Genomic DNA, 22,936 nt, shown 5'->3' on the forward strand with positions numbered 1-22,936 from the left:
ATACGAATAATCGGAGCGTCGTTTGCCTCAGTATTGTTCAACGTTGAGGCACATATAAAAGGTAGAAGAGAGAAAGAGCGATATTCCGGGCTTTTCTCTCTCTCTCTCTCTCTCTCTCTCTCTCTCTCTCTCTCTCTCTTTCTCTGTTTCCGCAAAACACACGGGTGTTGTGTCGTTCGTGTACATTACTATATAGAGGTGTAAAGGGAACAACCGAACGCACGCACTGCGAGTGAAATATGTTCGTTTATATTTCACTCAGAGTGCGTGCACTCGCTTGTTCCATTACACATTCATACAATAGTGTACACGGACGAGAAACATTCGCGTGCGCATCCGGTAAAAAAGAGCCGTGTGACGTTGTTTTCGCTTCTTTTACCTGACTTTCGCGTGTATCCAACGCGTCAGATCTTGCATCCCTTCAACTACTACTGTATTACTGGGATGCAATCGAAACGAAACTCGTTAGCCGCTTTTAATCCGAAAAATGGAATTATGCCAGATTGCATTAGAACGGCGAAAGTTACAACACCTGCAACTTGCAGGAACCAACTATATGCGGTAGGAAAGATATCGCAGACAATGTCACGATTGCCTCACATGTCGCACTCGAGACGTGCTTACTCAGTCCAAATGGCAATTATTAGTGCCTTGCGGTGCACAAAGCAGCAACTACGAACGAGCGACCGAGCGACGGAGCGTCAGTCTGGTAGACACGCGTCTTTACTTTACGTTGCGCGCCACAGCTTTACCGACATCTAACATTCCTCTCATAGCTCATGCCCTCGGGCAGTGCCGTGATATCCTTGCATCCGCGCAATGAACAATCGAGTTCTCAAGGAACATCGTCTCGGTGTTCAACTCTACCCCACGGCGAGGGAAGCACAGTTCGGCAGCTAGTTCAACTCAGTTGATCGTACACAAAGGATGATCATCCCCGTGTGTGGGGTGCCCGAATCTTTTAATGAACGCGAAATGTAATTCTACCGCCCACGGATACCTTCTTCTCCTCTCACTTCCCGTAATATTCTTCCTTGCCGCCCTTGCTCTGTCTTTCCATCGCGAAGCCTCCTTACTTTCCGTCGCGCTCACGTCGGAGTGAGCGATGCGCGTAGTTTACGCTCGCGATGAAACTTGTCCTTGAGCTCGCTCGGCCCCGACACCCACTTTGTCTGCCTTCGTTATTTCACCGGGCAAAACGCTCGGACAGGTGGAAGAGGGCACGACAAGGCGCGCGACTTGCTCGTTGTAACGTATGCGTCACGTCGCCTCTCGCGATTGCACGTTGCATAAACGGACGTTCCTAGAGTGTGCCCTCCGTGTACGTTTTGCGTAATGTAGGCAGCGACCGCCGGGCACTTCGATATATTCTTAGCGGAGATTTAATCTCATTTCTCGTGGAAATTCACGCGCGTACAGAGGACACATCGCACGTGAGACACGATAAAGGCACGTTCGCGATATACGTAGTAAGCTCGAAGAGTAAGAGTTGGGCTGAGAAATAAAAATAATTTATCTCGTTTATGCCTCTATATTCTAATTCCCTTACTAAATCTCTCTGAAGTTAGAGAAATACTTCCGGTGTATGAGAAGATTTGAGTATAGGCGTAAGAGCGAAATTAAATATTTTTATTTCTCACTACACTCTCTCATGCCGCGTATTGTAGACAAGTCTTAATGCACTGTAGAATAAATCAACGCCGCACTGTGATTCGTATTGTATCGTTTTTCTCTTTCTTTTTTTTGAGCAATATCGGTGATCGAGAGGAGTATTTTTTTAACTAATTCCCCGAACAATATATGGAGACGGTAAAAATCTATATGCATATATAAAATAGAATATGTCTGTCTATAAATTCCTAAATCCTTTGACCGATATGAACGAAATATATATATATATATATATATATATATATATATATATATATATATCTTGCACTCCCTACACTAAAAAATATTTTTGTATTTGAAACTAAAATATTTGCTACATATATATACGATTTGGCATTACTATCTTTTTTATTTATATTAAGTGAGATGTATTAGTGAGAAAGCAAATTACATACACATAAAGGGCATTTATATTTTTTAGTTGCAATTACCAAACATTTGGTTGATTTCATTCTAACCAAAGAGAGCATCCAAGCGTTCATAGACATTTCATTCCTCTTTTTAAAAAATTTTGAATATTTCAATTAATGATATGCCGACTTGACATTGCGCCTGTAAAGCTGGCACGTTCTACAAATTAAAAAAAAACAATAACAGTTCTACTAATACTTTTCATAGTTCTTGAGTTCTAGGTAGAAAACAAAACGAGTTTCGCATTTTTAATATCGAAAAACAACAAATAAAAAATTGTCGTGCTAATTTCGTGAACCTAGCACTATATTTCCCCTCTAAAGTATAAAAAATTAATAAATACCATTACTTTTAGCAAGAGTTCTTCTCAGTTCTGATCGAATTCTATCAAAATGTTCAATCCAACTTTCCTATCAACGCTACATTGGATCTAACCTTAAGAGCGCGACTTTGGGATATTGGAAAATTATTTTCAAGATTCTAAGCATGTTACTGAGGGAGCAGAATCTCGTTAACTCAAATTATCATCCAGGAGACGGTGCTGAACGAGATATGCACACTTGACGTCATTTTCGAAAATACACGAAATATACTTTGGAAACGCGAAAATTACTTTAGAAAACTGTAAAAAATAGTCGAGGGAACAGAGAGACGTGTTCCCATAAAATGTGCTCTATACAAATGTAATCGATGTATTATTTATTGGGATATTAAAAGTTTTACAAAATCCCATGGAAAAGGGGCGCAACTCGACCGCACTCTTTGATTCGGTGTATCAAATTTTCGTCTCGATCTTTTCTTCAGTAATCTTTTTTTTAATATAGAACATTCTGCGGAATATGTAGACTATATGAAACTTGTTATCTCAACCCCTCCTCCTAACTTCACTCCCTTGACACTTTGTGATAACTTAAGTTTAGATGTTTTGGATATAATAAGTCCGGGCAACGCGCCGAGTAGTTTAAGCCAACATTTCATAAATATCGTTCGCCTACCCAGTCAGTTTCGTCCGCAGTAAATCTATGCTCATTATGCCGCGGTGAAAATCGATAAACCCTCTCGCGACGACGCGACGTGGCGCGTTTCTAGATCATGCGTGGAATTTAATCGCCCCACACGATAACGTCATTCTCGCGAAAAGGATGCAGGCTCCGCGTCAGCCGCGCCAGAATACTGCATCGTTGCTTCAGAAATTATACGCGCGTTTAGAACCATATCCGGGCACAACGGTAACTTATACTTTTACCTGCGCAGTTTAATTAACGCGACGACGCTTTCCGTCATATGCGCGCGCGCATACACACATACACACATACACAATTATAGAAAAATGGTTCCATCTCTCCTTTAGATTGCGCTCCGTCGCGGTGTCACCGTTATCCTGAGAAAAATGGAGAGAGAAAGAGCAGCAGGCACGCTAAAGTGTGTGTAAATAATGGCCCACCATTAGAGCGTATAATTAACCGATATAATTGTTGCGCAATCAGTAGGAACTTAAACAGTATCCCCTTCCGGCTCGTTGTATCGATTTACGCTCGTTATTTCGAGTCTCGTGTACATAATTCGTGGTCGGCATTAACGGACGGTCCCAGACCACCCTTTGTGCCTGCTTCACCTTCTTTCCTCCACTTTACCTTACCCCCTCCCTTCTCGCAATCCCCTCCTCGCGCTATCCTACCCCATTTGCTCGTAATTATATCTCGCCTCTCACGAAGCCCGACCGAGACTTCGTCGAGGATCCATAAATTTCTCGGAAGAATTCGCGGCATCCTGCAGCAACGAATTCCCGAAATTTTCTCGCCAAAAATATTTCAGAAATTCGTCCCGCGCATCCTCTTCTCTCGACTCCTCTCCTTCCCGACGACACCTAGTTACTTTTTCTTTTTTTTTTCAGCAATCCCGCCTCAGTCTTCGCGCTCCTTCGCGGAACGTAACACAGACGAAGAAACGAGAGAGAAAAGTTTGTTCGTTCGACGAATGCAATATTCATAATTTCCGGAATAAACAACACTTCGTTGGCATAATTAGAAGTTTGCAAACTCGATCGTGTCTCATGAACTGCCGTGATCTTTTTTGTTTTCACATATCAAAGTATTGGGTTTTTATGAAAGTAGCGTGCAGTATCGATCCAATATTCACCCCGCATGCGGGATCCCGGGCACTTTTGACAACGTCGCCGATCTTCATTGAATCGAAACGCTACTGATCGGGATTTCATCCCTCTGTGACTCTTGTGTTCGCGGCTCAGCCAAACCAGTTCGATTCTTATGCCGGTAATCTCGATCTCCGTGCTCATACCTATTCAGCGACGTCAGATCGAATCGGCCTTACACGCGCGCGTCTCCCTTTTCCGTCCTTCGCCTCTCTTTCTCCAGTCTCACCTTCGCGAAATAAAGTCCGGATAACTTGGAGCATGCACCAGCGCGTCGCGCGCCCTCAGCTCTCGTTCTTTTTTTCTATTACGCCACATTTACCCGGGAAAATAATGCCCGTGCACATTTCACCCGCGTTATCTGGTCGCCAGGTTACCCTCGAGCCCCGCCGCCCCTGCTTTTTGCTGCATCCTGTTCTGCCAGCGAACAGGGATGGAGGGGAGGAGAGGGTGACCGTCGCGAAAGCTCGCCAGCCGACGCGTCCTACGCTGACGTCGCTATCTGAATTGAAACGGACTCTTCTCGACGCGACCGCCCCATTTCGACCCCTGTAGGGACCCCCGAAACCCACTCCTGTCCCCGCTAGCACCCCTCACTTTTCGCAGATATCTCCGCCGTCTGCCATTTATCTCGTCAAGCGCGCATAGAGCGTGATCGTGTTGGTGAAACAGACACACATGTATACGTGAATACGCGCGCGAATATACGGAGTGTCTCGTAAACACCAACCGTGTTTCTTTTTCTATGTGCGGCGGTTTCTCTCTTCTGCCTAGACTTTCCACCCCAATGTCGCCTTAACGAAAATATCAAGCCGAGAATCCAACATATATATACACACTTCCAAACACACACACACACACACACTGGATAACAGCGTCTCGTGATATCCGCGATGCGACTAACGGTTGTTCGCTCGACTTTCCTAGGCGACAGGATCCCACGGAATCCTCTTAGGGAAAGATAAAGGAAGGAAAGCCGGCGAGCCACGATCTCAAATTTGGATTTTAACGAGCGCCCGAGGTTGCTTAATGCAGATATCGAAAGGGTTTTGTTTCAGCTGACTCGACGTCGGTCGTTAAAGGTAAAATATTCAAAGATGATTCGCGCGGTAGATACACGGTTAAAACGCTTTTCGTGAGGAATCTCGCGACTGCGTCCTCGTGAAAACGGTTGCCATATAATCTCGAATACGATCCTGATCTTTTTATAACTTTTAAAAAGTGAGTTAATTTTAAAAAGTTTATGTTAATCCCACTTGAAATTAATAAAAATGAGTTTTATCTATTTATATCGTTGATTTCAGTCTCAGTCTGTCCCATAAAGTTGCTTAATCTTTGATGATAAATATAGATCTCTTTTTAATAGATCTTTTGCTAAAATTCCCGTTAAAAGAGAACTCACGTCATATATCACGGAAGCTTTACACCTTCGAAATACGATAATCCCCTGTATTGGGGAGGTTGAGCATGCATAAAAGACGCAAATAATTCTAGGATATAATCCAAATCGAGGACGGTTATTCGCAGAACGATCGGTATAAATTGACGGGAGCCATTATATCTCCTCTTATATCTCACGCTCCACGATGTGTTCTCTCCACGAAACGCTCGCAATTCGTCTCGGTGGAAACGCGTGGAGGAGCTTCGTGGCGCAACAAACGTATACTCGTTTTGCTTGTCTATGAGATGTCATAAACAAAGCGAAGGAAGTTGTTGTCTTGTAGCGCGATGTATCTTCGAGTAACAGTCGAGCTTTATCACACTCGACTCTTAGTCTTGATTTTCCGTGGCTCGTACATCCATTAAGCACGTATGAAAACGGCCGTGGGGTTGTATTTCCCGTGCTGACGTAATAATTATTGGCGTGATACGCATTCGTCAAGGGGATACTGGAGTGAGTGACGAATTCTAAAAATACCGATAACGTAGAGACTGTCTACATTAACACAATCATGCTATTTTTTTCGTATTTCTTGTACATACCGATCTTATATAAATGTGTGCTACTTTATTTTACCATGTGCTAGCAGGACATAACCATATATATATAGAAATTTTCCTGCAAACTTTTCGTATATTTTTAAGCCTCTAAATTCAGATGTCAAGATACAGTAATGTTCTTTGAAGTTTTTGCAAACTCATGTTCCGTATATATAAGCTATAGATTTCTCGTTTCAGACGAATAAATTTACTTTAACTGACCGGAATCCCACATAAGATATATAATTAACTGACAGTATCTGAAGCTAATTTAATTCGAAATGTCAACTTTAAAATAAAAATTTACCCCGAAGAATCCAGGCATTGTATAAATTGGCCAATGCGTTAAAGATTCATCATAAACGAACACTCATTTGGCTTACGAAGGGGGATGGGGAGTCGGAATTTTATATATTTATAAAATATTTTAGAACGTGAATCGGAATCAAGAATTAAACATTCTGAAAGTCTAAATAAAATGTAACGAAAAAATAAAAATAGAGCATGTTTCTTTTTATATTCAACGCGGAAGATACCTTTACGCGAGATTTCTGATAACAGTACGGATGGGCATTGCCGCAACTTAGCTCTCGGATGGGCAATTTATTCAACAAACGACGCAGGACGGTTCGGGTCTCTCAAGACCCGGCCTGTTTTACGGCAGTTACGAACTATGTTTGTCCTGTTGTCAGATTTTTACCGGTTTATGCGACGTCGCACATATTTTATTATTAAAATGCCAAATCGCGTTTACAACAGGTACGAGCAAGGCGAATTTCTCGATGAGGAAGTAGCCTCGGAATTTCGGAAAAGAATCGCACACTCGTCCGCGGATTAAGGTGATTATTAATTATTCACGTTGAAAAGCATAGGACACACGTAGCGCGAGAAAAGCCTGGTGCCGGGAATTACGAAGATAAGAACGCGCAAGGGGACAGCGACCCTAGAGTAGAAGATGCAATGCCGGCGAGGGTTGACGAAGGGTCGAGAAAAGTGCAAAACTGGCAACTTGATGGAACTCGATGACGTCAGCACCGGTTCGTTCCGATATGGAGGTAATGGGGCAAAATAAAATCCTCGGGGAAGAGGTTGGACGTTGTTAGCCAGGGGTGCGGGAGCGGGGAGACGGGCGGATGGGTGCATCAAGTTCCACAGTGGCGGTCACCGCGAAGACGATAGCCGATATTCATGAATCATCCGATCGCGACGCCAGCGAGATCGTCGGTTTATTTAATGATCGAGTTTTTTTTCTGGGTTGTCTCTTGTCATCACTTAATAAACATTTTTGACATTTTTTTTTTCCAAGATAAAAAAGACTCATATCATCTATCTCATTTAATTTTAAAAGATATTTCTGCAAATAAAAGCAGAAAAGAAGAAACGTATTATTGGTATAAAGATAGACGTATTATTGGTATAAAGATAGAAAAAATAAAAATATCCGATAATATATTTGATAAAGGCGTGATATCGATATTTTGCTTTGAAAATAAGTCGGCTCTGGAGCAGTCAGAGTCTTGCAACACGAAGTATGGCCGTGAGTTTCGCGACACCCGGCATGTTAGTGTCGTTTACGGCAAACGCGTCGTTTACGGCAAACGCGTCGTTTATTATCGCGCCTTAAAATTCCATTTCCTCAGTCTGACGGCCCGAAAGAAGGAAAAAAAACAAATTAACATAAAAAAGTACTGAACTCGGGCATAAACAGGCGCCCTTACGTATGATTAAAGCAAACATAACCCGGGCCACACAATCTGAGGAAAGCGTTTTGTTTATAGGGTCGCTTTGCATCGTTGGAATTTATCCGCCAAAAATCCAGCGTCGCCCTCCTGGGCGAATAACAATAATGCGCGAAGACGCCACTCCGTCAGTCGAGCGACAATAATCAGCGGAGGATTGCGCTCCAGTCGAAAAGCTGAAGGGGGGAAAGAGAGAGAGAGAGAGAGAGAGAGAGAGAGAGAGAGAGAAAGAGAGAGAGAGTGTGTGTGTGTGTGTGTATGTGTGTATATGTGGTTGAAAGACGCGACTGCGGCGGTGGAAAAGAACGCGAGAGCGAGCGTCACAAATTGAAACAAATGGGGACTTATATGCATCGCAGCGCGTGTTTCGCAGTTTTACTGCCGGCTCATTTCATCTCCGGCTAGCGACAGCGCGCTTTTATTGCTGTTACGACGTTATGGTCTCTCGCCGTTATTGTCACTGCTTCTCCGGTTGCCCTATTCCGCGTCGCGAAGGAAGCGGACGCGAAGCGCATCGTGGTCGATAGAACGCTCCAAAGAACCGCGAGGCTGACCAGTTTCGTTTGTTACTACTGATGTAACGGGTCTGCTGGTTTTCGTAAATAAAAATTCTATACAAGTCCATGAGCGACGTTTAAACGTTAATCGATTGTTTGCTATGGAATATTTCGCTCGAATTTTGATTTGCACAAATATTTGATTAATGGTCTTCATTTTTCATGATTCTTTGCAATTCTTAATATTACAAATCCACTTAACTACATCTATTCAGTTAAATATCTAATTAAAAAACTGATTTTGAAATAAAACGAGCCATGTGGCGAATATCGATATTATTGTAGCCAATTTGATGATATTGTAGCTAAGATATGTAGTTTTTCCTGTACTGAGAAAAAAAATATGCAAATATTAGCAAATGTTTTATTACGTGGATACCATTAATATATTTACTTAAATCAAAATTGTTTTCATTTAAACCGAGTGTTGTTTACTCGGTTTAAGTAAACAATACTCGGTTTAAATGAAGATAATTTTTATTTAAGTAAATATGTTAATAATATCCACCTAATAAATATTTGTTAATTTTTTAATATTTTTTTCTCAGTGTATATACCGAATATGGGAAAGATCGAGGCGAAAGATAATTCGGATAAAATATAACACGTGCAAATATATCGCAAATAAATAGTCACGTAGCATACAACTATAATAAGACATTGACGGTGAAATTATTGGCATGCAAACCTTGAAAGTATTACTCTTGTCATTTTAACACCGTGTGCACGTTCGGCTCGACCGAATTCGGTCCACGAGAACTTTCCATGCGAAAGAATGAGTCGGAATTTCAATCAGCGAAACGAAATTCTCGTGTAATTTTCGTGTAATAGTCTTCGACATTTATTACCGAAAGTTTCGAGTGATCGCCGACCTCAAATGTTCGTATACACGCAAGCACCTCCTATCGCGATTAATCGATTCGAAGTACACGATTGCACCGTGTACGAAACGCCGGGAACGCCTGTTACAACGAACGACGTAGACATTAATCGTATAAGGAGAAGATAGAAAACACCATCCAAAGCTAGAGAAAACGTATAAGACTGGCTCAAAGATTTGAAATCTGTGCACAACCAGGAAAGGACTTGTGTCTATAATCAAAATTTTTCTATATACGAAGAGAATACTAGTTTTACTATAAAATTATCTCCGAGTTTATCGATCCTACAAATTTCGTCAAATTTGGAGAGATTTATCAAGCTTTAATTTGATTAAATAATAACGATTTATTTGAATGCTAGTTTTAGAATAGATTCTAGATTTCGATCCGGCTATTTTCTAATTGTCGACGAGAGTTCGGCAAACGTCAGATAAAAATATATGTTCTGTATGTTCAAAATAACTTGACGCACCTGGCAATATATGATGTATCGCTGCTCGTGTTTTGACGTCCCGATTTTCCCATTGTAGCATCCTGATCTTGGCTGCTTTATCACACAGAACTCATTGACACAGACGCATTGATATTGACGCACTGACACACACGTAAGTTATGTGCAATTCGATTGGAAAAACGCGTGTTAACTAACGCGATACTAATAATAGCCCGACTAATTAATATTTCGATAGCCAACGGAATATTTCGATCAACTAACGCGAATAGTAAGCAACGCACGTGCTCCGCGTCGCAACATGTCGTCGGTTAGCTCGAGACGTACTGACTCGAGTAGGGACAAATATACAACACGCGAGTGACAAAACAATGGCTACTTGCAAAGTCACTTTCCCCCAATCGTGCAAAACGTCACCGCTTGCCAAACAATAACAAATACATCTGGTGGCCAAGAAATCACGACAACAATTCTCTCAAGAAAATCTGGATCTTTTCTTTCACGAGTTAGACAAATTTATCGAATTGTAAAATCATCTGGAGAATTGTGTGCGCGTGTCGATAGTGCTGTTCGTAGTATTTGACGATTATCGTCAACTATAACGCGCGATTATTAATACCATATTTTTAATCAAATCGTACTTTTTTGTGTGGTAAACTCCTTTGAATCTCTAAATGTCATCGAAATTTCTAGCGCTAATAGAAGATAATAATACATAATACAGATTATGAAAATCGAATGTTTGCTTTCTTTAACTTTCTCACTCGCCTATTAATCTTTGTTACATTATTTTGCACATGCTCTCTATAGTTCAATAAATTGCATAATTAATATACTGCTTGTAGAAATTAACAATAGAAAATGAATATATAAATAAATTATACAAATGAAATAAACAAATATTTAAAGTCTTTTTGCAATAAAAAGGACTTTAAATTTTGCAAGTACTATTTGTAGCATTAAAGAACACGAAGAAAAAGATTTGGTTGGGTTAATCAATGTCTCATGAAATATGAACGAACCAGAATTCCGGTTGAAGTAATTAGAACTGTTAGAGTTAACAAGATTTCCAAAAATCTTGTTAACACGAATAAAATTCTGATAACTTCATATTTCATTCAGCCGGAATTCTGGTTCGTTTATATTTCACAGACATTTAGTTAACCCAACCAGATCTTTTTTTCCGTGAATAATAATTTATAGTATTGTAGATTAAAAATTTTGCATTGCTACTTCAAGTTCGATTCGGACTCTACAGGATTAGTATAGAAGCAAAATTTTGACTCGCGTATCAAAGATAACCACTTAGATTTTTTTGGTCAATCTCGAACGAAACCCTTTTTAATCAAACGACCGATCCAATTGATATCGGGTGGTCTCTATCATCCCGAGGTAGCGATCACGCCTTGTCCCAGGCAAACAGGGGAAGTCAGATTCTCGGTCAAGTCGTAACTCGGCTGAAAGTACGTACTAGGACAGGGTTGGCGATGCCAATGGGGGTTACGGCGAATGAGAAGTCGCCGGTTGGCGGCATGGCGGGAATAAAAGTAACGGGATAGATAGAAGGAACATTTCCAACTATAGCAGATGTAAACTTGCTATCGGTGACAGATAGATAGGCGGCCGGGCGTAGTTTCCGATGCAACCGAGTGTGTGCTGGCGGATGCGCGAGGCGGCTCGACGTTTCTCGTCGCCGTCGTCATTGTTTCGTGAACTTTTCGGCGGGAAAACTTGGCAGCCGCCCCGTCGCAGCGATGCGGCGCGACAATACCTTTTAAAAGTTACATGCATTCCGACGCGTTGCGCACTGTCGCACCGCGCAAACTTCCCATTTTCAACTCGCGGCTAGGTGTAACATAAAAAAAAATACAAAACTTTTTTAATTACGGGGATCCAATCATGCATCTTCGCCAAACTGTTCGACTGGTAATTACGCACGCGCTGAACGTTTCGCTCCTCGTTTTATCCGAAATCAAGTTCGTCCGCGATTCGCGATTCCTCTCGCGTTGAGCGAGTATCCCGAGTTCCGAGAGAGAAACAATATACGCTGCAAACATCACGAGGGAGGAAAAGTAGTTTCGCCATAACGGAAATTAATTCAGTTTCGACTACACGTATCCCGCACATCCTTCCATCTCGCCCCTCTCCCTCTCCTTGCCGCCTCTATACGTTCATCCTACTGATTTCTAACAAGCATGACTCTTTTGCAAAGAGACGGAGCACGTACGCCGTGGAGTTTGTCAAAGTAATTCGAGCTTTCTTCAGCGCGCGATTCCAGTCACGTACGACCGAGCTCTCGTCTTTACCTCCTTGGATCCTTATTATCCTATATCCGCAGCCATAATCCCCGTCCTTCCGGGATGACCTCGACCGAGCCGTGAAATCGTAATAACATTCGGATTTAGCATCCTAATCATCCCTTTACGACTGAACTTTGTGCAACGAACAATCCCTCACTCGACGTCACCAATTTTTCGAAAGAAAAGTCACACGGCCCGAAATGAAAATCGCAGAGGACGATTCCACTTCATTTTAAGCGTCGCGTAAAAATACCTCATAGATATTCGATCTGCGTAACCGGATGTTTAAGTGGCAATGTCTACGCGTGCCACAGCATGCAGTTTGCACAGCATAGAATATTTTCATTGTTTCCGCTGAAGTGGACAAGAGTGATTTCATTGCACTAATGCAATATGATATTCTTAAATTCGTCGCGCAGCTCTCCCGCGAAAGTGTCGTCGGTTTACTTTCGGGATGACAACACAGTTTTTTATTCGACACTTTAATACGAAGCGATATTAAAGCGAGGAGAAATTATGTGACTTGCACTTATCGCGTCTCACAAAGTTACACGATAAACACGCAGCGGCACGGTGCTACTACACGATAAACGCAAACGATTTACGACAACGAGATACCCTTCGTGTCACTTGAAACGTACTGTCTGCGAGAAATTATTCACCGTTCTCACTAAACAGACGCCGTGTTCGAACGCTTTCATTGCCAAGGCTATAACTGACCCTCGTGATTTAAATGTCGGCCGTAATGCGCGGACTGACTTTACGTAATGAGTCAGCACTCTGACGTAATTTAAACGACAAATTCTAACGCAGACAGCCTTTGCAATCGCTCACAAAATACTCATTTAGATACGACTCGTGAAGTCGGTGTTTGTAAATACGAATCGTATCGTAAGATACACGAAACTTCAGGACTCGGCAATCGACCCGAACAAAAAACATGTTTTTCGTATCTGACTTCGCGTCTCTACAGCGGCACCATTATCGATCACATATGCGCTCCTACTTCATCTCTTGCAAAAAGAAAGAAAAAAGTAGAAGGAAATGAAGGAAAGAGGACAAGAGAAAAGAGAGAGGAGGGAGGGGAGAGAGAGAGAGAGAGGAGCGACCGTAAAAACATAACCCGAATGAATCTGGCGTAAAGTAATTATTTCCTGACCTCACTCCCGTCCGTTCCTTGGATTATGCTTTGAATAAACCATAGCGGCGTCGAATATACGCACCACCGCCGACGCGGCAGCCTGGAAACCCTCTCTGGGATAAAAAAAGGGAGAGGAGGAAAAGGGGGAAAAAACAGCATTTACGTGGCACTCCCGTATTTTTCAATTTGCTACGTATACACCCTCCCTCGTTGCGGCTTAACACGCTTTTTTTCCGAAATCCCTTTCATTTTCGAACGAGGTTCCCCCTCTCTTCCCTCTTTGCTTCTTCCTTCCCTTCCCCGGATATGCTAACGAGAAAAAAAGAGACGCGTGCAAAGTGGACATACGCGCCGATCGCGAATAGCAGTACATTTTTGCGCGTTTCGCCTCCTAATTCGACCGCATCGCATCGATAAATAATCCAATATACTGCCGCGTCCAGCAAAAAAAAACGAGAGAAAGAAAAAGAGAGCAACAAAACCATCGCTGCGTCGGTTATTCCGCCTGCTGTTCCGCCACGCACGCCTTCATCCGCGAATGAGAAGCACGGCGGTTAAAAAAAGGGGGTGAGGGAAGAGAAAAGGAAGAAAAAAAATTGTCGCGAGAATTATTGATACCTTCGATTTTTGCGGTTGCGGTGAAACCGAACGACAGCTCGGGCGCGATGTTTATTTAGATGTGTCGATTTTGCGGAGGGGGATGGTGTGTGTCTCTCGTTTAATCGTTCTATTCTGGTGGCCGCGGAAGCTCATCGTCGTAGCTATGTATCGGGTAGTGCGTCACTTGGAATTTTCCTCCGAATAAGTCGACTACGCGTTTGGCATCAAATTATGGAAACGTCGCTAGTGACGGCATCGAGACGAATTTTGGTCAAGAAGATACGAAATTCGATGTCGCGACACACGCGCACGCGTGCGGCCACATTCAAGCTTCGTCAGGCAATGGGTACCGTCTTACCCATTCCGGCATATCTTGCAATACCTGCTCATACAAACTAGTTCGCGTGCTCATACGCTAGTACGCCATGCGGAAAGACGCCCGCCGCTGTCGTCATCGTCGTCACCGTCGACGCCGTCGTTGTGTCGTCTCGACATCGCTCGCCGACGTCGACGTCACATTGACGGAGCGGTACGCCCGCGTCGGGATGCACCGCGGGGTTGCACACACGTCGTAATTAATCAACCTGCCTCGCGCGGGTAATTCGCAGGGTTTTTGCACCGCGAAACGGTGGAGTCTGGAGTAGCAGAGGGCGAGAGGAAGGGACGAGAGAGAGGGGAGGACGAGAGGGAGAGAGAGAGAGAGAGAGATTCCTGACTGGATTATCCGTGCGTCTCAGTTTATCAGTCACCGTGTGTGTGTATATAATTTTGTCCGTCGGCGGGGACGCCTCGTATTTTTCTCTCGACGTGCGACAAACGCGCTCGCGTCCCAGGACTTTTCCCGCGTTTTCGCGTAATTTTATAACGTTTTATCGTCGCTCTGTAAAACTACTCGACCACTCCCGCGCCGACGCGCAAAAATGTACGAAACGCAGACACGTAGGTGTGCGTGCGTCGCTAATTTTCTAATAAAAGGCTCAGCTGTAAGCTAAGAGTATCGCGCGTTTTGCTTTCGCGTGGTTAGCACGAGCGGAGTACTCAATGTGCCCGGATGATTGTTTAATGATTAATTCGATGCCTGACTTAATGATTTAATGATTAATCCGATTATAGATGTATCGCGTCATTATTATTTTCATGTATCAATAATTATCTGGATGCAAATGGTGCTCGTGTGTGTTTAGTTCGACGATTAATTATCGGATGGGAGCAGTAAGCCACCATGACGGAGAATACTGCAAGTTCCGCTTTTTAATTTTATTTGCCTAAGAGCGCGCGAGGAATCCGAACCTGATTTATCGTTGGAGAATGAGAATAAGATTTAAACATTGGTACGTGGTATTGATGAGATAGGTTCATAGGATCACGAAAGTATTATCAAAAGTTATCGCTAGGTGCATTGAATATTAAAGTATAGAAATATTAAAAAAAAAATTAATTTTAAAATTATACACTTCTATACGTATCTAATTTTTCACCTCAATGTAATGAATAATCTTCAGTGGCATAATCTTTTACCATCCCGGAATATTAATTAAATTAAATAACTCATATATTCTATGAAACATTTTTCATAGAAAAACAAGTATATTCTCTCTCTTCCTGAAAAACCTCTGAGAAAGAATAAAAACGAAATATCTACGAAATCAACTCTCTGTAAAAATGAGTTGACCGATCCGGCGTTTTTACAGATCAATTATTAAACGTCTAACATTAAATAAAGAAAGAAAATCTACATCTCAACGTCAATTTTATACTCTTGAAGGATTTTACAATTCTTCTAAATTCTTGAAGTTGCTGAAATATTAGAAAAAAAAAGAAAGAAATTCTCAAAAACTAGAATTAGGTGCAATACACCCTGAGGGTTAAGTTGTAAGATTACGGGATTAATGATTCATAGTGAGGATTAAGTTGTTAGATTATGTATTTCGTGTGTTAGTAGTAACGTAACACGTCTATGTTCAAGAATTGATCACAATTTCACCGCGTAATGAGTATAAGGTATTTCAAGTTACGATGTCTTGTACTTTATTAGGTCTTGTACTTTAGCAGGTCGATATACGAGCACGTTAGATCGTCGAATTAGGTGAGTCGCGGAGAGAGATATCGCGATCTCTCACGCATTTTCCATGTTGTTTGCGAAACGTTTCTTAGCGATATTCGCAACCGCATATCTCCGTATCCCCGTATCCCAGCGGAAGCATTTTCACCTGGATGTACGCTCGTAATCCTCCAAGTGGAAAAAGGCTACCGTAAAATTCGCAGAAGAAATTCTCCCCGCCGGCCGACTCGACGGAAAATTCAAGTAAGTTCGCTCAAATTGCTCGTACCGTCTTGGCAATGCGTAATAACTATTATCGTTCCCCTTTACATTTATATCGTGGTGTAATCGAGCCTCCATCTTACCGGGTCCTATCGGCTAATTCATCCAATAACCGCCTAATAATTACTCGCTATGCACGATCGCGACTATCGGCTCAAGTTAATTGACCTGCCAATTGCTCGCAGTTTTAACTTTAACATCATAACGAATTATTATTATTATAAAGATGTAAAGATATTCATAACAAGATTGAATTCTTCAAGAATATGAGCTTGATGTCGAGATATAAGTCTATTTTTATTTTAGTATCGCGCGTTATTTATTCACATCATCGAACGCGTCACATGCAATACCTCTTCATTGATTGCAGATAAACACGATATTTTTACCTCCTTGTGGCTCGTGAAGATCTTAAGTAGTTTTTGCAGTCATTATATTGCAGTCACGGAGATAATATTATTATCTTTGCATTATTAATATAAGTTTTAATATAAGTTTTTTTCAATTTTACTATATATATATTTTTTTTACTATAAATATATATATGTTTTTAGTATTATTTGCTGTACGTCTACTCGCTAGTACACATTCGTAACGCGAGGAAGGTGATTGGGAAGAGTACTTGTCTTAATTTATGATCGCTATAGCTGAATAAGTCAGATAAAGCACGGCTGTCAATGATTTCGGACGAATTGTTATTCATGCCGTTAACGCGAACTGTCAATCATGTGGATTGGCGGACCAACGCGACGCGCACGCGTCATTAAAGGCGTTAGCTTGTCCATGTGTGGACACGCAGCGTATCATGTGTATGTGTGTGTGTATGTGTGTGTGTAGATGCGGCCGTCACCCGGTGATTTTCTAGTCACGGCCAAGAGGCGGCACGCAAATACTCGAAACTATTAATGGCGGGTTTACACGAAGCTGGCGGCAAGGCGAGCCAAGTGGCAAATTACTCGCTTATCTCTTTCTTTAATAAGCAAATCGTCGTTATCGTTATCCACGCGCCTCATGCAAATATCTAATATGCAAATGTGAATTTCCTGCACACGAGTTACCTTTACGGCCACGCTTTGCGATCGATTACGCGAGAAACTTAATCGTCCTATTTACCCGTTTACACGGCAATATTTCTTTCGAGAGTCGATCTCACCACGGCGAAAGTTCCGAGAAAGGCGATCGTTTATCGCGAACAGTTTGCAGCGAACTCTGCAACACTTTTACAACGAGTACTGCCCACATACGTCCACGCGCTTAATTCGGACGCAAAGACGGCTGTAGCACGCGCAGGAACGCAGCGCGGGCGTTCCCATTTCGATACTCCTTAATAAAATCGTTTCAAGACTGCCGGAAGTTAAAGGCGAGATTGTCAGAGAACCCATCGAAACCGGGCGACGATCGTCTCAAACGACGGCCGATTTTGCGCGAGGTAGCCAATAGCAGGGGGACTAGATTTCCGGAGGCGACGGATATAACGCGCAAGCTCCCGTACTTTCTATCGCCTGGAATCACGCTTGCAGCCTGCTGACAATGATTGGTTCGAGTTCGACAATAGTCGACAGTTCGTGCGGATTCGAACTGGAATCAAATCGCGACCGAGATTTGGCCCCCGTTGTCCGTTTCGCTGTATACGGCAAACGAGGAGCGCCGGATCACCGTCGAGTGTATATTACAAAAGCGCGTTACGGAAAAGGGAAACGAAGCGTAATAGTCGATCGAATTTTATTCTGTGGCGGGTGCGTGTCCCTTAGGGCACTCGGCTGTTGCCATCCGTTAAATCGGCCGCGCGAGTGGTTCATCGGCTCCAGCTTTATCGCACGAGCCAAGTTTACGCTTCGTTCGGCAAATTACTCATCATTCGTCTCATTTCAGACGTGTCCGCAGTTCCACGATGCTATTCTTGTGCGTCTCTTAAAATTCCGCGCGCGCGTGCTCACTTTCTGCCAATAAGCGTTATCATCTGGCATTCTCCAATGTTTACGATTGCGATGAACTCTTGCTTCCGCTGTTGCCGACTAGCATGCAGGCAGCATTCGCTCCGATCATTAATCACGATGCTCGATGTATCCAGTTATGCATTTTTATCTCAAATATTTGCCAGTGCTGCGCGTATAACGTTATGATTAATTAATTACACGGAGTCCAAACAATGGCGAGAGCATCCGCTGTATCTTGTGAGCGAAGAGTGCACGGCCAACGTACCGATATTACTGCGTTTTTGTTGTGCTCGCTGTCCGAAAGGCGTGTCTCTCTTTCTACCCAAAATGAGCTTTTTCGCGCGATAGCGAGCGTTGCATTACGGTGCACGCGCGCGCGCGCGAGCCGCAATACCGCGCGCGAAAGCCGGATTACATTAATTAATGTAAACGCGGTCAAACAGAAACACCACCGCCGTGGTGTCTAAATACGATCCTTTCAGGCGGAAAAACAATGTCGTGGCGAACTATAAACGCGCGACATCCCGAAGTCGTGGAATTACTACATCACGAATTGCGAGGATTCCTAATTGTCGCGATACTTTGGGCCTTAATATGAAAGAGCTTCTCGGTCAACCAACATACGACAGGTGCGCGCTAGCTAATACGCAAGTGACACGCGGCACAATGCGTTTTTCTGCCTAATGGTGATACCAAAAAAAGAACGAAAAAAGAAACGAATATTCAAATGACACGAATACCATCGCATCGTGAATCCGCTGAAAAAGAGAAATTATTATATGCGCCAGTATTTCAATTTACTTTCGACAAAAATGATACCACCCTCTATCCTCACCGGCGTAATTTTTCGTCGCACCAATCGACCTTTTTTTCCGAGCGCCGATACATTGAAATAGCAAAAATATCAGCGCTTTTTCTACGCCATTCTCATCGAGCGAGGGAGCGAACGAGCGAGCTCCGTTAACACGCGTTAACAACCTCAACCTGGTCCAGCTTTTTACCGTTCACCTCTATGTGTACGTGTGTACATTGGTGTACCTGTCTCTTTCTCTCTCACATACACATTCTCTCCTTTACTCTCTTCCTCCCTTTCACCCTTCGTGAAAATGTCTGTCTGTCTCTCGCTGTCTCTCTTTCTCTACCGCTTAACCGCCCACCTATCCGTCTCACCCCGTCATCCCCCGATTTCAGCACATAGATTACGACCATCGGCACGCCGCGCCGGTATGGCGTGCGTCCATAAAAAGCGACCATGTATAAAAGCGTCGTGTCCCCGCGTGCTCGACGAGCGAGCATTTTCGTCGGGTCCCTTCTTACCTACGTTGTTCTTTTTCCACAGGGTCCACATCCGTGTCGCCCGCCGACGCGCCGCGAGCAGGAAAACACGGCGGAGAACAAGAAACATAAAGAACGATGGGTTCACCGTTACTTACGGAGCTTTCCGGGACCGACGCAAAATTTTCACGCGCAATTCGGGCTACCGTAAAACAGCGCATTCGCCGACGAATTCGCCAAGCTTCGGCAGCCCACGCTCGTAAAAGTGAAAACCTCGAGAGCTACTTGAACCGTGACAGCCGCGCGAATCACGTATTTTGTTATAAACTCTTAACCGATATTTATGGCTTCTCGGGCTCATCATTACGCGAAGCGCGCTCGCGTACGCTCGTTTATTCGCGAATGCAGTCGGCGCCGGAGAATGGCAGGTATACTTTTTGTTTGACGCGTTTCATCTCTGCGGCTTTGCTTCTATACGCGTGTCAGAGGTAATAACGATAGTTATTAACCTTTCGTGCTCGAAAGCCGGGATGATGTACCGGTCGAAATAACTCGAATATCCCGTATTACGGCCGCGGATGGTTAAAGCGTTAATACGACGCATCTGCACTGACGCAAATGTATATTCAGTACGTTTCGCGTTTTAATAACAATTAATGGCTTTTAAAGATCAAAAGGGGACAAAGAGAAAAAGATAGAGGGAGAGAGAAAGCAAAAGAGAGAGAGAGAGTGATTAGACTATAAAGGGTATCTGCGAAATACAAAGTAAATACAAAAACATCATTTTACTTTGTATATATGCGTCATGCCGACAGGGAGCACTTGTGGTGATCGATAATAAATGGATCCGACGCGCTAAGTATGGATTCTCGCTTTCGCGATGACTCACTCTCATATCCTTCCCCACGTCAGCAAACTACTCCTCCGCGCGTACAAACTTTCGGAGCTGTTCCGGCGTTCAGCTACGATATCACACGTCGTCCGTATATGAACTTACCGTTGACGACAGCGATGACGGCGAGGACGCACAGCAGCAAGGATCTCGCGCACATCTTAGCCGCTTTTTCGGGAGGGTGGTCTCCCCCCGGCGCTTTCCCTCGGCGAAAGAAGAGCAGGAAGAGAAGACAGACGCGCACACACACGGGCGATCCTTACGTGCTTTTCTCGAGCATCCTTCGTCTTCGTTCTCGTCCCCGATCGAATTGTCCTGTTAACGCTTGCGACGGATTAGCCTCGTCTCTGATCGGCAAGTTCGGATCGATCAGTCGATAATGAGCACCAAAACGTTCCACAGTAGAATTGTGTTCGTCGTCGTCATTGCGAAGTGATGGCGGGGATGCCTCGGGACGACATGGATCGATGGTCGATTCACCGTTCCTCCTCTGTGGATGACGTCTCCAAGGGCGGACGGAGAAAATCAAACGTGCTCGTCGGACGGAAAAGCGAGTTACGATTGCGAAATTAGCTGATCGCTAATTAGGACAGATCGCATTAATCGGCTCTTAACCGCTGAAGCACGGAAGTACCTCGATCGAAATCCTATCTCGCCTCCCCGCGATAACCCGAGGCTCAAGCTTCGAGAGCTTTCTTCTTTTTCGTCGACGCTCCCTCCGAGGTTTCTCCGCTCTCTTCCTTCTCTGGCTGTCACTGCCGCTCTTCGCCTTTGGTTTCTTTCTTCTAGCCTTAGGACATAATACCCTGCCTGCCGCAAATCCTCAATCTACTTGTTTGTTCTCGATGACGTCAGCTGCGCCGAAAGCTATCCCGCGATGTCTTACGGTGAGCTTCCACGATGCAGGACGAGCCGAAGAATCGGAGAACTCGGCCGCAAGTAACTTACTTCCGAGTAACTTAAAGCGTCTCTCGGGGCGAAACTAGATGTTCCTCTTATTCATCGAACAGTCCGACTTTTTGCCTCTGATCAAAGCGTCCGGTCGACGAGGAGAGAGGATGGAATGCCAGGCTCCGACTCGATCGTCCCTCTTTTCTTACTTGTCGAGTGCAAAGTTTCGACTCGTCCGACAGTCAACGGGATAACCCTTTACGATTCCATGCTACTGCGACTGTCTCGCGAACCGCCGAGCGTCTCTCTGCGACGCGACTTGGTCGCGCTGCGCGCGCGCGCGCGCCCGCGGAGTCGACTCGGGGATGATGATTCGCGTCGGCGAGAGGGAATTCCGCGATTCGCAAGCGCGCCAACTTCTCCTTCGGAACTTTCCGCGCATCAAGCTCCGAAACTCGCGGAGAAACGGCGCGCTCGCCGCCGTCAGGTCGGTCGCAGGGCACGTGACAGCCAGCGGGACGCTTCCGGCCACGGCGAGTTCGCGTCGCTTACTGAGCTCACGGAAAAGCTCCTCGAGGAAGGTCCGCGAGACGAGAGCACGTTTCTCACCCCCACCCTTATCGCGCGATTACGTGTGCGCCGCGCGCGCTGATTGGCCGGGCATGCGCTTCAAGCTCCGTCGAGTAACGTGCGTGCCCTCCTGGCTCGCTCGCCGGCAAAAGGAAGGGGGGAGAGGACACGCAGGGAGGGATGGAGAGGAGGAACGAAAGCTCCGCGATGCTTTCGGAGCACTGCTGGAGTAGTGTTGAAGCGCTGTTGAAACCGCCGGTAGTGGGGCGACAACGCCAACCGGTCGGGGACGCGCGCGGTGACGGCGACGGCCTTGGGGGGGTGCGGAAAGGACACCGGGTACACGGCGCGCTTCGCGCCACTACCCACGCTCGCACACGCGTCGAGCTTGCGGCAAAAGTTATGACCTCAAAGGGGTCGTTAACGAGCGCCCGCCAAATTAGTATAACGGCGCGCCCTCCGCTCTACTCCTCCCTACTCCCTTCCGCGCTCCTTTCGGTATGAACCCTTCCGTGTCCTTCCTCCATACCTATACCTATTTGCCCGTGATTATTTTTCACCTGACTCGAAACGGAAGCACTATCTATCATCCGTCTATCGGCTCACTCCAGCCGAATACTATGCTCATTGTCTATCGATTCATTACAGCGGCTCGCGCCGTTTTATGATCGATTGCTGTGATTGCGCTCTTGTCAATTGTGGTGTCTTGGCGCGCTTTCTTTAATCGCGCGGAAACGTCGTCACGCTAATATGAGAGCTTTGCAGGGATCGTCGAAGTTAAAGTACTAATGCTCGGACGCGTATCTAATCCTGGATTCTTATTGTTTTGTTCTTTAAATACGAATATTTTAAGTCTCAATACAGGCACATATATTCTATGTTGAAAGGTTAGATATAATCGTATTTAAAGATCAAAATAATAAGAATGTCCAAGGTTAGATACATGCCGGGAATTGATACTTCTATCTTAACACACGTCTTTTCATTTTTACTACGTTTTTAATCTAGGAAAATAGATTGGCATTAAGGTCTATTTTGCTAAGAAACATTGTAAATTTCGCTAGAAATATAGCAGATTACGCTAGAAATATAATAAGTATTTTAACAGCACATTTCATTCCCTAAAATATAAGTAGCAAGAAGCATTTTGTTGCAATTTAGTTGG

General features: G+C 44.2%; 1 protein-coding gene across 4 annotated transcripts in view; it reads right to left on the bottom strand.

The window, feature by feature from the left end:
- Positions 1 to 21,739, bottom strand: part of LOC116850213 (carbonic anhydrase-related protein 10) — a 158,586-nt gene extending 136,847 nt beyond the window's left edge. Inside the window, exon 1 of one of the 4 annotated variants that reach the window (XM_032828224.1) lies at positions 20,416 to 21,739. In XM_032828224.1, the coding sequence (XP_032684115.1) occupies positions 20,416 to 20,470 (55 nt within the window). In that variant the 5' untranslated portion in view covers positions 20,471 to 21,739. Of the gene's footprint in view, positions 1 to 9,863; positions 10,824 to 20,415 lie in introns of those variants that run through there. The other 3 variants (XM_032828223.1, XM_032828225.1, XM_032828227.1) reach the window with 3 other exon arrangements.
- Positions 21,740 to 22,936: the final 1,197 nt, after the last annotated feature.

This window comes from Odontomachus brunneus, unplaced genomic scaffold, assembly GCF_010583005.1.
Source record: "Odontomachus brunneus isolate Ranch 3 - 2012 unplaced genomic scaffold, Obru_v1 Obru_scaffold_137, whole genome shotgun sequence".
NCBI classification, from domain to species: domain Eukaryota; kingdom Metazoa; phylum Arthropoda; class Insecta; order Hymenoptera; family Formicidae; genus Odontomachus; species Odontomachus brunneus.